The sequence below is a fragment of the Manis pentadactyla genome, chromosome 11, assembly GCF_030020395.1.
Source record: "Manis pentadactyla isolate mManPen7 chromosome 11, mManPen7.hap1, whole genome shotgun sequence".
Taxonomy (NCBI): Eukaryota; Metazoa; Chordata; class Mammalia; order Pholidota; family Manidae; genus Manis; species Manis pentadactyla.
Window position 1 is genome coordinate 122,993,341 of NC_080029.1, and position 15,727 is coordinate 123,009,067.

The 15,727-nt window shown below is 37.6% G+C and overlaps 1 protein-coding gene across 3 annotated transcripts in view; it reads right to left on the reverse strand.

Moving 5' to 3' along the window:
* Positions 1–15,727, reverse strand: part of HMG20A (high mobility group 20A) — a 67,307-nt gene that overhangs the window by 19,964 nt on the left and 31,616 nt on the right. For 2 of the 3 annotated variants that reach the window (XM_057489012.1, XM_036907622.2), the window contains exon 2: positions 4,749–4,841. In XM_057489012.1, coding sequence (XP_057344995.1) covers positions 4,749–4,837 — 89 coding nt within the window. In that variant the 5' untranslated portion in view covers positions 4,838–4,841. Of the gene's footprint in view, positions 1–4,689; positions 4,842–15,727 lie in introns of those variants that run through there. The other variant, XM_057489013.1, reaches the window with a different exon arrangement.

Genomic DNA, 15,727 nt, shown 5'->3' on the forward strand with positions numbered 1-15,727 from the left:
GAGGAAAACTTTTAAGAAAGGAATATTAACCAAGCAAAAAGATGTCAAATAAGATATTCTAAAAAGTATCTGCTAAATTTGAAGACCTGAAGGTTGCTGGCAATTTTAGGGAACATGATTTTAGTGGAATTATGGGAATAAAAATCAGATTATGGTAGAATGAGAAATGAATGAAAGCAGATGCAGCTTTCTGGAAATGAAAAAAATGTATACTTTTCTGATTCCTTCTAAAAAACATAATAGATTCTTTTAAGCAGAAGTTTCCTCCATTTTTGAGATCCTTTGAAAAAGGGTAAGAGAATCTATGAACTCAGAGCCAACTGTGTTTTCAAAAAAGAGATGCTATCAGAGATCCAGTCTTGATTTCAATAGCTTTGTTTTCCAAATAGTTCCATCATTTTGGACATCTTAGGCAACTTGCTCTTTCAGTGTCATTCTCATTTCAACTGTGCCACCAATTTTGAAGTTACTAGCTTTTGCACATTTTATTTCAATAAAATATGAAAACTTGTTTGGGAAAGAATACCAATCCTATGAATCCCTGAGGGAAATGGACAGGAAAGACCAGGAGTGGCCAAAGGCATCAAATCCTGCTTTGGAGACAAGCTGGATAAAGACTGAAAAAAAAAAAGGTTCTTTTGTTCCCATGAGGTCCACCCTCTTAGCTACAGTCAACAACCAGACGTCTGTGCTCTGGATCCCACACCCTGGAGGCTATTCAGAGACAGGTTTTCACCAATTCTTTCTTCTCCACTGAATCAGCCTAATCAACCTACAGATGTGGCATTATTACCCTGTCTTACAGCAAAACGAAACACAACAGAAACATTCTCTTGTTACTTCATTTTTCTCCTTTCCTTTATAGAATTATTTATAATTTACTGACTTAAATTCTTTATACGGGAAGACTTGTTTACACTTACTGACTTCAATTTCTCTCCTTTCACTCCTTTTAAACCCAATCCAAAGGGGATCTGTGCTTACACTCTTGTCAGGTCACTATGTCGTTTCTTAGCCCTCATCTCATCTGATTTCCCAGAAGTATTGGACACAGTTGATCTCTTCCCCTCTTCTGAAATACTTTTTACTTTGTTTCTAGGACCCCAGAAGCCTCTGGTTTTTCTGTTCTTTTTTTTAAGGTACTCTATTTAGTCTTCTTTGCTGACTCTTCCTCTTCTGCCTCACTTCTAAATGCTGGTGGAGTATCCCAGAGCTCAGGCATTAGATCTCATTTCTTTTCTATCTATACAGTACTCATTTCTTTGGTGATCTTAACCATTCCCATGGCTTTAATATCAGCTATATGCCAATGACTCCCAAGTTTCTCTTTCTAGTCCAGACCTCCCCTAGATCCAAAGCCCACATCAACCTGCCTATTTGACAACTCTGCTTGGAATTCTAATAAGCATCTCCAAAAATCTCTAAAACTTAGCTCCTAAAATTCCTTCCCCAATCACTCAGTTTTCCCCATCTAAATTAATGGCAATTCCATCCCTGTCTCTTAGGCCAAAATTTTGGAGTTGTCCAACACCCAAAAAGCAAATAACCTGATTAAAAAATGGGCAGAGGAGCTGAACAGACACTTCTCCAAAGAAATTCAGATGGCCAACAGGCACATGAAAAGATGCTCCACATCGCTAATCATAAGGGAAATGCAAATCAAACTCACAATGAGATATCACCTCACACCAGTTAGGATGGCCAACATCCAAAAGACAAGCAACAATAAATGCTGGCAAGGATGTAGAGAAAGGGGGACCCTTCTATACTGCTGGTGGGAATGTAAATTAGTTCAACCATTGTGGAAAGCAATATGGAGGTTCCTCAAAAAACTCAAAATAGAAATACCATTTAACCTGGGAATTCCACTCCTAGGATTTTACCCAAAGAAAACAACTTTTCAGATTCAAAAAGACATGTGCACCCCTATGTTTATCGCAGCACTATTTACAGTAGCCAAGATATGGAAGCAACCTAAGTGTCCATCAGTAGATGAATGGATAAAGAAGATGTGGTACATATACACAATGGAATACTATTCAGCCATAAGAAGAAAACAAATCCTACCATTGGCAAAAAAATGGATGGAGCTAGAGGGTATTATGCTCAATGAAATAAACCAGGTGGAAAAAGACAAGTACCAAATGATTTCCCTCATTTGTGGAGTCTAACAAGGAAGCAAAACTGAAGGAACAAAAGAGCAGCAGACTCACAGACTCCAAGAAGAGACTGGTGGTTACCAAAAGGAAGTGGGTGGAAAGGGTGGGTGGAGAGGGAGGGAGAAGGGGATTAAAGGACAGTATGATTAACAGACATAATATAAGGGAGTCATGGGGAAGGCAGCACAGCACAGAGAAGAAAAGTAGTGACTCTATAGCATCTTACTACGCTGATGGACAGTGACTGCAATGGGGTGTGTGGGGTTGGGGGGGGACTTGATAATAGAGCTGAATGTAGTAACCACAATGTTGCTCATGTGAAACCTTCATAAAATTGTATATCAATGATACCTTAATAAAAAAAGATATTAAAAAAGATAAGAACAATGAAAAAAAAGTACACATGGTTTCTGGAATTCCTAGGGTATTTAACTGATTAAAATGCATTGTGACTCTTCAAAAAAAAATTTTTTTTTGGAATTGTCTGTGACTGCTCTTTTATTGCTCTTATATCTCATCTAGTATTTCAGGCAAATCCTATTTGGCTTACCTTCAAAACTTATGTAGAATTCTGTACTTATCACTAACCCCTACCCTATTTCTATAATCTTTGAAACCCAAACCAACCTAGTGAAGTTTTGCCCATTCTAGTCCAACAAAAATACTCTTGTCAAACTTACTAATGATGTTCTTCAAGTCATCCATCATCTTTTACTTAAACTATTTCAGGGGCCTAACTAGTCTCCTTGTTTTAATAGGGATTCTATTAAAAAATAAGTCAGATTTAATAGGGGTCCTATTAAAAAAAAAAGATCATATATTTCTGCTCAAAATCCTCCTATACTTTCCCACCTCACTCAGAGTAACAGAGTTACTTAGAGTTAGTGCTTACTCTGACCTATAGCATCCTACACGACCTAGTTCCTTGCTACCCAAAGTACAGGTCTCATACCAGAAGCACTGGCATCACCCGGGAACTTACTAGAATGTAGAACCTCTGGCCCTTAGACATTCTGACTGAGAATTTGCATTTTAGTAAAATCTCTAGGCAATTCATAAATACATTAAAGTTTGAAAAGTACTGATGTAGTCCTCTTTCTCCTCCCTGTATACACTGCTCCAGCCACACTGGCCCCCTGCCAATTTTTAAAAAGGTAGAAACACTCCTACTTCAGGCTTTTTGCATTTACTCCTCCCTCTGTCTAGAATAATTTCCCCCAGATAACTGTGTGCCATCTGAAAGGGTATCTTGCCACCACCTTCCTTACCCCAGAATGACTCAGGAGACACGGGCCCACGCAAGAGATTTTATTATCTGAAGGAGAAAATGGCTGCCCCAGAGAGAGGGAGCAGCAGCTCGTGGGTGAGGAAGCGCGTTTTTAAGGAGTAGGGGTAGGGTGTGTTCTGCGTTGGTGACTGGATCTTAAGGGGTGGGCGACCATCTGGTTGGTGGTGATTGGATTTTAAGGGGTGGGGTCTTAGCGCACCAGAATTTGCCTTCACCATCTACACCTTACTTCCTTTAGGTTTCTATTTAAATCACTTTTAAAGCCCTTCTGGGCTATCTTATTTAAAGCTGCACCCCAAACCCTTCCTATCCGTCTTCCCTACTTTATTTGTTAATCTGTAGGTCTTATCAACAATGTGCATTTTACATATTTATTCTATTTATTGTCTGACTTCCCCAGTAGAATTTCAGCTCTACACCTGATTGGGATTTCTGTTTCGGTCATTCTTTAATATCTAATGCCTAGAACAGTGTCTGGCACATAGCAGACAGAAAATTTTTTCTGAATGAACTGGATTTAGCAACTAGGCAGTCTTCAGAACAGTTGTGGAGAACAATTTCATTTGAATAGTAAGGTCAGAAGGCAGCTATTAATGAGATATCTATAAAATGAATGTGTGGGAAAGAAACATAATTACAAGTATAGTCTATTTTAAAAGAGCTCTAAAGAATATTAATTCATCTTAGAGATTAGCTAGCATTTCAATCTATTGTGAATACATTTTCTCTTTGGAAAATAACTTACAGAAAAGACAAAAATTCAAGTGCAGCAGATTTTCAAGGGAAGAGGGACTGCTGCTATTAGCCCTTTTTCTATATTTCTTTACATTTCTGTCCAAAAACACCAAAGAAAGGAGATAGGAGGAAAGAAAAAGGAACAGAAGTCAGAGCTCTTGAATAAAGAACCATATTAAAAATTTTTATCTTAAAAAAAAATTTGATCTTTGAGAAAAAAATTATTTTAATATCTTTGGTAATTCAAATGGAAGATAAATTTGCTGTTTAGAACTAGCCCTGCAGCAGGTATTTATTTAATGGTGACCATGTAATTCTCTCAACTGGCAGTCACCAATGTTTCTTAGGTCACACGTATTGCTGCTCCAGTTCAGGAATCAGAGCACTGCAATGACAACTGAATGCAGATTACAAAGCAGCTTAAAATGGCTCTCACTCTCTGTGCAAAGCATAACAAACATACCTTCTATTTTTATGATGTAAAACTGCCTCTTTAGTACCCCATACCCTGTCAGCTTTGTTTTGAAGCCTAGGCAGAAGCCCAGTGTCCCAAAGCAGCTGCTTACCCAGTTGTAGTCAGATCATTACTCTCCTTGGAGCCATCTTCATCTGCAAAAAGTGGGGGTAGGGTGGAACTAGTCATCAAGGTTTCCATCTCTCTGAAAGGAAGAGAGAATAAAAAATAATTAATGGCTTAATTACTTCCAGTTCAAGTTCCACAAATTTAAGAGCCAGGCTTCCTTAACTTTACCACATCAGTAGCAGAATAGAAATTGACCTAAGTATTTATTTTCTTGACTTGACACATCAATTTAAACTCTCTAGTTAATGGGCTTTTAACCTGGTCTTACCAACTGACTAGACTAAAAGCAGTAAGATTTTAACTGGGACACAGTTTGGAAAATTCCTTTTTGTTCAGTCATAATGTCTTCAAAGGTATTCTTCATTTCCTTTAAAAACTGTTAAACAAAATAACTCAGAAGCACTGTAACCCTGAATAAGTTATGCTACCTCTCTGAGAGACAACTGGTCATTTTAGACACAGACAAAACTGCTGACTTAACCCAGAGGGTTATTGTGAAGGATTGAACTGAAAGTGCTTCATAAAGAGAAAGGCTAAGATAGTGAGTGCTTTGATTATTATTATATAAAGAAAGGTGTTGGGGTTATTACAGAATTTCTAGTTCTCAGTCCCAGATGAGTCATCTTTAGATTAAAAGGTGACAAACTGAGCCCTGCAAAAGGAAATGATGCTAAGGAAATAGAGGATGGAAGGCATACCAGTGTGGTTCAGAGTTAAAGAAACCACCCTTCCAGGTCAGAAATATATGCCACATGACCATGATGACCCAGGCGGGAAATAGCATGCACCTGGGTACAGGAAACAAGTGAGCTTAATTGAAGAAAACAAATAAATCATGAGAACTTGAGGTTATCAGACTGAAAGGTTAAAAGGACAAAGTGACAAAGAGAGTAATTTCATTTAGTCTATCAGTACAAAGAAAAATTTTTCCTTTTCAGAGCATACCACCAAGGGCTTCACCCCATAAAGCTAGAAGCTGCAGCTTTCCATTCATCATGAAAATGATATTCAAACAAAACATTCAATAGTGACTCCAAACATCAGCCACTTAAAGTGGAACTGCAAACCATTCAAGAAAAGAGTGCCTCCATCAATCTGGGGGAATTGAGAAGCAAATTACTAGAATTCACTTAGGAGCTCCCTCAGCAGTTATTTCAGGTCTGCTGTTAAGGAGACCTAGTGAAACAGCAATTAAAAGGAAAGCACAGCAGTCCAAACAGAGCTAGGATTCATCCCACTGAGGTGGAAATACGAAGAAAATGCCGATGACACTGACACCATATTCTAAACGTTCAAGAGTTATTCAAAATGATAACAACACTGATGATTTATTTCTTATTCTTACTTACTTTGTTTTCACTTCCAAATTGGTTATTTGGCAGACCAAGGTCCACAAATAGCTTAATGTGAAAAATATGCAGCTCTGCACATTTATTTCCCGTATCTATACCCACCCCTTATAGTGACTGGGGAATGGAAGGCAGAGAGAGGAGCTTCTGTTCCATCACAGGGTAAGGAGTTCATTTGATGTGCAGGGATTCTTGCTAGCCCTTTTCAGTTCCTCCAAAATAGGGAGGTTTACAAAGGGCTCCAACAAATATCACAAAAATTCACTTCTAGATGTTTTCTAGGATAACCCTGACATAGTATATTTACATTTTAATTCACATTATGTACAGACGATATTAGAGCCCAGGCTTTAAGGGCTGCTAACATCACCTTATACCAGTACTCATTTTACCAAAAGAAAACTATCAATTAGATGCCATATAGCCTAGCTGTGAGTCATGAGCAAACATTCAAATAGCCAGATGTATCTCCCCAAACCTTAAAAGGCCTCATTTAATTGACTTCTTTCTCAAGTCTCCCTAGAAGTAAATGGCCTTTCAAGAACTTCAAGATTCAGCATCTGAAGCTCTTGGCATCCCTCCCACACCTCAAAAGAAGACACATTATCTGACAGGGGGCACATAAAGTGTCTTTTCACTCACTATGCCAACATAACCCTTTCAGAGTGCCTCCCCAATACTTTCAGTCGTTTTTGAAATGTGGGGAGGCAGCTGGACAACAAAACCTTAACAACATGCAAACAGATCATATAAACAGAGGAAGTTCAAAGAACACATATTTCTTATTTTTTTTCCTCAAGTTTGTTTTACTCAACCCATATGCCTTCAGATATATTTTCTCTAGTATTTACTGAGAAGTCAGGTCCCTAAGAAATGAGTAATGAAGTGGGGGGAAGGTTAAGGGGCCAAGATCAACAAAAGAAGGAAATGAGAAAAAGTCCAGTGAAATCTGAAGGCCTCTAGTCCACTAAGTTGGAAAATAAAATGATTCCCAAGAATTTGGCTGGGATCCTGCAAGAATCTGCTTTCATATGGTCCATGAGGAGGTGATTCAAACTGAATCATAGCTACCAAGCCACTGATTGCCAAAAGCCTTCAGTATAGCATCTGTGCCTGATAATGTTCCAGTATTCAGGTCACAATGAACTTTGAAATTCTATGCAAAACGCTTAATTTAATGAGTGCTGCTGTGGAAGAGGAAAGAAGAGAAATATGTATAATGGCAAAGCAATATACAAGTTTGCTTCTTCACTGCAACTTAATAAATAGGTGTTCATGCAGATGTTTCCTTGCAGAAGGGACTTAACCCAGTGAAGGCTTCTACCTGGAGGCCTCAAAAAACGGTAGCTTTCACTTTGAATCAGGGGCTGGACTTTATCTTTGGAAATACAAAAAATCTCCTCTAACACTAACCACTCACTGAAAAAACTTGATGTATAAAACAGAGCGGCTAGTCAAGATATTTTAATGACTATAAAAATTATAATGAGAATTACATTAAACACATTGGATATTTATTGGCCAATCAACACATTCTCTCGCTGTAGTAATACAGAGAGCCAAATCAGAATCAGAACATTGCTTTGGTCAATACAGAGTTAGAATCAAGGGTGTTAGGTGGAGCTTAAGATTTCCTCAATTAAGATTGTTCTAGTAACCTTTCCTAACAAAAGGGACTCAACAATAGATTATATTATTCCAAAAGTGTTGGATGGTGCTGGAAGCACAATTTGTACTTCCCTTTTCCAGGGTTGGATCTTTTCAAGTGATCTTTCCTCACTTTACGTATGTTAATCCCACTTCATCGAGTCCTCTAACCACATTCACTAATTACTCCTTCCCCAACCACTCATCTCAGAGTTAAGAGATGGGACTCTGCCCTCATTTTCTATACTACAGTCCTTGCAAAACTTCCAGTTCCTTTAAACATCGTGTCACTTGGCTATACCAAACTCAAATTTAATAATCTCTGATCACTATCTCCTAGTTATTTCAACTCTCAATTATTTTTACTACTAATGACCTTTAACCACACAAACCTCTATTCACTGACCCTTGGTTTTCCCTTCTCTGTCCAGCTTAGATTCCATGGCTACATTTCAGATATTCTTTTGCTAACACTGTCAATTCCTTTGCCTTGTTCTCTTTCTATACTCTGAATGTAGATCAACCCTGAATTTTGCCTCAAGAATGGTGTTGAAGAAAAATAACAAAATAGATTACCAGTGTAAATTTATGCTGTTCAACTATAACTGGGGCCTCAATGCTCTCAGCAGTCATTCTGCATGTTCTTAGGATATTTCCCAGCATCACATCAGCTCTGTCAAAACTGCCAACCAACTCAAACCTAACTCACCCAAACCCACTCAGCCTCATCTCTTCACACTTTCTATCCCTGACTCATACCAAAAGCCATCTTAAGTTATTTTATTTTATTTATTATTTTTTTAATAGTCTTAAGGTGTTTTATTTTTTGAACATATAGTTCACATACCATAAAATTCACCCCTTTAAAGTGTACAATTCTGTGACTTTCATATATTTACAGGTTGTATAGTTAACACTATAATTTATTTTAGAACATTTTCACCACCCCCGAAAGAAACTTGGTACCCATTAGCAGTCATTCCCCATTTCCCCCTTCCCCTAGGCCCAGGTAACCACTAATTTGTTTTCTGTCTTTATGAATATGCCCATTTAGACATTTCATATAAATGGCTCATATGCTATTTGGCATTTTAATGTCTGGCTTCTTTTGCTTAGCATCAAGTTTTTCTAGGTTCATCACACTTTAGCATGCATCAGTATTTCATTCCCTTTTAACGTTTTGTTTATCCATTCGTCAGCTGTAGACCTGAGCTGTTTCTCCATTTTGGCTATTGTGAATAATACTGCTCATAAATGTTTGTGTTCACGTTTTGTGTGGACATGTTTTCAACTCTCTTAGACATACATCTACGAATGGAATTACTGGGTCAAATGGTAACTCCATGTTTAACATTTTGAGGAACTGCCAAACTGTTTTCCAAAGCATCTGCACATGTACATTCCTACTAGCTATATACGAGGGTTCCAAAATTCCACATCCTTATCACACTTTTTACGAGTGCTAGGGAAATACACTAGAATTCTAGCCCCCTCCAGCCATTCTGTCCCACGTAAAGGGGGAAAAACCCTGAGAAGCACTGGTCAAGTTCACAGTCAGGAGCAGGGGCTCACCAAAAGACTGAGACCTAATCATTAAAAACTAAAGAATGCTTCTCCTCCTCCCTTACCTTACCACTACATTACCAAAGGGCTATTTACCATCACTCCTTTTACTCTGTGCATCGTCTACTTTTCAACAAAAAATTGCAATGTATACTAAAAGACAAAAAGCATGATTTGAAGAGACTGAATAAGCATCAGAACCAGAGTAAGATATGACACAGATACTGGAATTAACCAGATCAGAATTTTTAAAAATTATGATTAATATGTTAAGGGACTTAATGGAAAAAGTATACAGCATGCATGAACAGATGGATAATGTAAGCAGGGAGATGGAAATTTTAATGAATCAAAAAGAAATCCTAGAGATAAAAAATACTAACAGAAATGAATGTTTTTGATGGCCTCAGTAGTAGACTAACATGGCTGAGTAAAGACTCTTTGACCTTGAGGATATAAGAGAAATTTCTAAAACTGAAGAGCAAAGAGAAAAAAGACTGGGGAAAAAACCACACCAAGTTATTCAAAACTTGTGGAACAATTACAAAAGGTATGACATATGTGTAATGGGAATACCAGAAGGAGTAAACAGAGAAGAGAACAAATGGATTATTTGAAACAATGACTGAGAATTTCTCCAAATTAATGTCAGACACCGAAGCACAGATCCAAGAAGCTCAGAGAACACCAAATAGGACTAATGGCAGACCAAAAAGAAATACTTTACTGTAGAGGTACAAATATAAGAATTATATCTGGCTTCTCAGGAATCATGAAAGCAAGAAGAAAGTATAGGGAAATACTTCAAAAATTGAGGGAATTAGTTTGTAGTACACCAGCCTTGCAGGAAGTGTTAAAAAATCTTCAGAGAGAAGGAAAATGATATAGGTCAGACCTTGGATCTACATAAAGAAAGTGAGCACTGGAGAATGAATTAGTGAAGATAAAACAAAGACTTTTATTTTTCTTATTCTTAATTGATCTAACAGATAACAGTTTGTTGAAAGTAATAATAGAAACAATATATTTGATTATGTATGCTTATACACAGCTACATATAAGTTAAATGAATGGCAGCAATGATAAATGGGTTAAAAGGGAGGAATTAGGACTATTTTGCTATTATTGGGTACTTGAACTACTCATGAAATGGTATAGTATTATTTGAAAGTGGACTTGGATGAGTTGTAAATGTATACTGCAAACTCTAGGCCAACCACTTAAAAAAGTAAAAACAGAAATACAATTGATATGATAAGAAAGGAGAGCAAAAGGAATTATACAAAATGTTCAATTAAAACCACAAGAGGCAGAAAAAGTGTGGAAGACAAAATTAGAAACAAAGAACAATGGCAAGAAATAGAAAATAGCAACAAATACTAATCTAGAAGTAGGTATTAATCCAACTACAACAATAATCCCCTTAAATGTCACAGTCTACATAAACCAATTAAAAGGTAGCAATGGCTGGAATGGATCAAACAACATTGCCTATAAAAAACCCACTTTAAATACAAAGACATATATAAATTAAAAGTGAAGGAATGAAGAATGATATAACACCAATCATTCAAAAGAAAGCAAGAATAGCTATATTAATTTTAGACAGGGCAGACTTCAGAGCAAGGAAAGTTATCAGGGATAAAGAGAGGCATTACATAGTGATAGCAGACAATATTCTATGAAGACATAATAATCCTTTATGTACCTAACAACAGAGTGTCAAAATATGTGAGGTCTTGATTCAAAGATATATGCACCCCTATGTTTATCACTGCAATGTTTGCAATAGCCAAGATATGGAAGCAACCTAAGTGTCCATCACTGGATGAATGGATAAAGAAGATGTGGTGCATATACACAATGGAATATTATTCAGCCATAAGAAGAAAAGAAATCCTGCCATTGCCAACAATATGCATGCATCTAGAGGGTTATTATGCCCAGTGAAATAAGCCAGGTGGAAAAAGACAAGTGCCATATGATTTCACTTATTTGTGAAAACAAAGCAAAACAGAAGGAACAAAACAGCATTAGACTCATAGACACTGAGAAGTAACTAGTGGTTACCGAGGGGGAGGGGAGTGGGCAGGGTCAGGAGAGGGGGGGCTGTTGAACCACTGTGATGTACATTTTACAAAAAAAAAAAAATGTGAGGTAAAAACTAGTATTAGTGCAAGGAGAAACAAATGTATCCACTATAACACCTTTAACACCTATACCTTTAACAGAAATGGACATTTCCAGAAGGTGGAATTCAGTAATCACATAGTTGAACTCAACAGCACCATCAATCAACAGGATATAATTGACATCTACAGGACTACTTCATCTAATGACAGTCGATTACACATTCTTCTCAAGCTCACATGGAAAGCTCACCAAAAACAGACCAAACTCTGGCTATAAAGCACACTTTAACAAATTTAAAAGAACAGAAATCATACAAGGTCTGCTTTCAGACCACAATGGAATTAAACTAGAAATTAATAAAAGAAAGAAGGCTGGAGGAGCCCCCAAATACTTGGAGATTAAACAGCACACTTTAAAAAAACACATGAGTCAAAGAAGAAATGAAGAGAAATAAACTGAAAAATATTTTGAACTAAAAGAAAATGAAAATACAACTTATAAGAATTTGTGGGATTCAGTGAAATACAAGTACTTAGAGGTAAATTTATAGCACTGAATGCATGTATTAGAGAAGGAGAAAAATCTAAAATCAATAATCTAAGCTTCCACATTAGGAAAGTAGAAAAAGAAGAGGAAATTAAATTCAAAGTAAGCAGAAGACAAGAAATAATAAAAATTAAAGCATAAATCAATGAAATTGAAAACAGAAATCAATCTAGAAATACAATAAAACCAAAATTAGGTCCTTTGAAAAGAACAATAAAATCAATTAGGCTCTAGCCAGACTCAGAATAAAAGAGAAAAGACACAAATTGCTAATATCAGAAATGAAAGAGGGGATACCACTACAGATCTCATGGGCAGTAAAGGGATAATAAAGGAATATTATGAAAAACGCTGTGGCCACAAATTTGATAACCAAGATGAAATGGACCATTTCTTTGTAAGATACCATCTGCCAAAACTCACACGAAAAGAAATAGACAATATGAATAGGCCCATATATATTAAATAAATTGAATCAATAATTAATAACTTTCTACAAAAGAAAGTACCAATTGGGTTCACTGGTAAATTAATTTACATTCTACATTCATTTTTATTAAAAGTGTGACACAAAAGTGAATATTTGAAACTACAGGAGACCAGGGGAAAGTAGATCTTATGGAATGTGCTCTCAAAACAATAACATATTCCCCCATGAGTGCAATACCACACAGCACAGATTAGGTTCGCCTCACTGACAGAAAACTCACAAATTTTGATACTGATAGAAAAAGAAGTATTGTGACCTTTTATTCCTCTTCTACTATATGGCAGTCAAATGAGAAATTCCTATTATTGGCTAGAAAAATATGATTAAGTCAGTTATATCCTCTTAACTTTCCAGATAAAATTACATGACAATACACTGCAATTACCATTTAATTATGGGAAAAGAGAACATGACCATAACTTTAATATGGCCTGCCTTTTCCTTAAAAGGTTGAATTCTGAAAATTACAATGCATCTGAGGCTGATAAATGTACAATCTTATGTCACTGGTGGGGAAAGTAACAAGCTTTTTATAAGTAATCATTTTACTTCTCGCTAATATATCTTGAGATATACCTCAAACATACTATATTTGATCCAATCTCTAATTCCCCTGTCGTCTCCTTCAGAAATTTGACTCCAAGTCTGGCTTAGATGAAAAAACTCATCATATGTTTTTTTTTTCCAAAAAAGCATCTTCTCTGGAGGCATTTATTCTTATTACAAACTCTTTCCATTTTCCAAATATCTAATTCAGTGCTGGGTGTTTAGTAATATATTTTAAATGACAAATTGATCATTAAAATCAATATATCAATGTGAGCAATGAGCATAATTACAGTTTCCTACAACAAATCCACTCAAGACTGGGGTGCGGGACAAAGCACCTGACCATTTTGAGAAAGGATTATGTGCCATATAAACTACAGAGAGGCAACCTCAGGCAGCAGGAGGAGGTCTGAAGCCAGGCAGTCTGACTCTGAGTTCAGGCTATGCCACCAACTAGCTGTGTTTTCTGGGATCACTGAACCACTCACTTTGGTCCAAGATTCTTCGTCTGGTAATGAAGGAAAAAATCAATTCTAAATTAGTTTAGGTGCTAGATCATAACAGAACATCATAAAAGAATATATATATAATTAAATGATATGAACCTGAAACAATTTTACAAACTAGAAGAAAATAGAGGGATAGGTAAAGACTGGAACAAAGATGGCAGCGAGAGAGGTGAGACAGAGACCTCTTCCTAAAACCACATATAATACAAAAATAAAATTAATACAACTAATCCTGAAAGAGCAACAGGAAAGACAGCTGCACCAGACTGCATACACCTGGAGAAAAGAGCGGACCTCACGGAAGAGGGTAACATACCAAAGCTGTGACCCAGGGGGCCCAAGCCCTTCCCCCACCCCAGCTCACTGGCAAGAGGAAGAGAAACAGAGCGAACACCTAGCCTTGCAGATCTGCTCTGGGAGCATGAACCTAAATTGGATGGAGCTCAGTTGATTTAGTGGGGTTGGAAAGCTAAGACAGGCAGAACACCTGGAGAGACGGAGATTCCAGCTGCTTGTGGAAAACAGGGATTCATATCTGGCTGATCTGGGCGGGCAGTCTGAGAGACTTCCTAACAGCAAGAGGGCTGCTAAAGGGGCAAGGATTGCACAGAGCTTACTGCTCAGGAGAAAGGACAGGTAGACGAAATTGTCCGGGCACATTCTGGGAGCTGAGCAGTTTGGGAGCTTAAACAATTTTCAGGCGCTCCATCCCCCTGGCTGGCTATGCAGCTCCAAGGTACACCACCGTGATACGCGACCTGCTGTCTTCTTCCAGATTAGCCTGCACCTGGCTCAGGCTCGCAAAACAGCAACCCCGGCCCTGGAGTCAGGCCAGCCAGCCAGAAGCCCCGCCTACAGCAGCTACAAACACAAAGCATAGAGGCTTACACCTGTGTGTTCAGCCCACTGGTCCTGGCAATGGAGACAGGCATAGCAGCTGGAAAGCAGGAAACAGGTCATTCCTCCCCCCAGCACCAATACCACTCCCGTGCAACCCCCAACATTGCTCTAGGGGCTGAGCAGCTCCAGAGAGTAGAGCTTTGGGGCGCAAGAGGGAACCACAGACAAATTATGAAACATCAAAAGAACCTGGTTCAAAGAAAAATTATGAATCACCTGAGAAAGATTCAAATGAAATCGACCTCACGAATCTTTCTGAAAGAGAATTCAAAATAAAAATCATTACCATGCTCATGGAGGTATAGAAAAATATTTAAGAACTCAGGAATGAATTTAGGATGGAGACCCAATTGTTGAAGAACACAACAGAGGGTATTAAAAGCAGATTAGATATGGTGGAGGAGACAATAAAAGAGAAATTAATTAGGGAGGAGGAGTACAAAGAAGCAGAGGCACAGAGAGAAAAAAGGATCTCTAAGAATGAAAGAATACTGAGAGAACTGTGTGACCAATCCAAACGGAAGTATTATAGGGGTACCAGAAGAAGAAGAGAGAAAATGATATAGAAAGTGTCTTTGAGGAAGTAATTGCTGTAAACTTCCCCAATCTGGGGAAGGAGATAGTCTCTCAGGCCATGGAGGTGCACAGATCTCCCAACACAAGGGACCCAAGGAGGACAACACCAAGACATACAATTATTGAAATGGCAAAGATCAAGGATAAGGACAGACTACTGAAAGCAGCTAGAGAGAGAAAAAAGATCACACACAAAGGAAAACCCATCAGGCTTTCGTCACACTTCTCAGCAGAAACCTTACAGGCCAGAAGGGAGTGGCATGATATATTTAATGCCATGAAGCAGAAGGGCCTCAAACCAAGAATACTTTATCTGGAAAGATTATCATTTAACTTTGAAGGAGGGATTAAAAATTTCCAGATAAGCAAAAGCTGAGAGAATTTAGCTCCCACAAACCATCTCTACAGTGTATTTTGGAGGGACTGCTATAGATTCAAGTCTTCCTAAGGTTAAATAGATGTCACAAGAGGTAATAAAAAGGGATAGACAAAGAGTACAGAATATGACACCTAATATATAAAGAATGGAGGAGGAAAAAAATAGGAACCTTTAGATTGTGTTTGTAATAGCATACTAAGTGAGTTAAGTTAGACTCTTAGAGAGTAAGGAAGTTACACTTGAACATTTGGTAACCATGAATCAAAAGCCTGCAATGGCAATAAGTACATGCCTATCGATAATCACCCTAAATGTAAATGG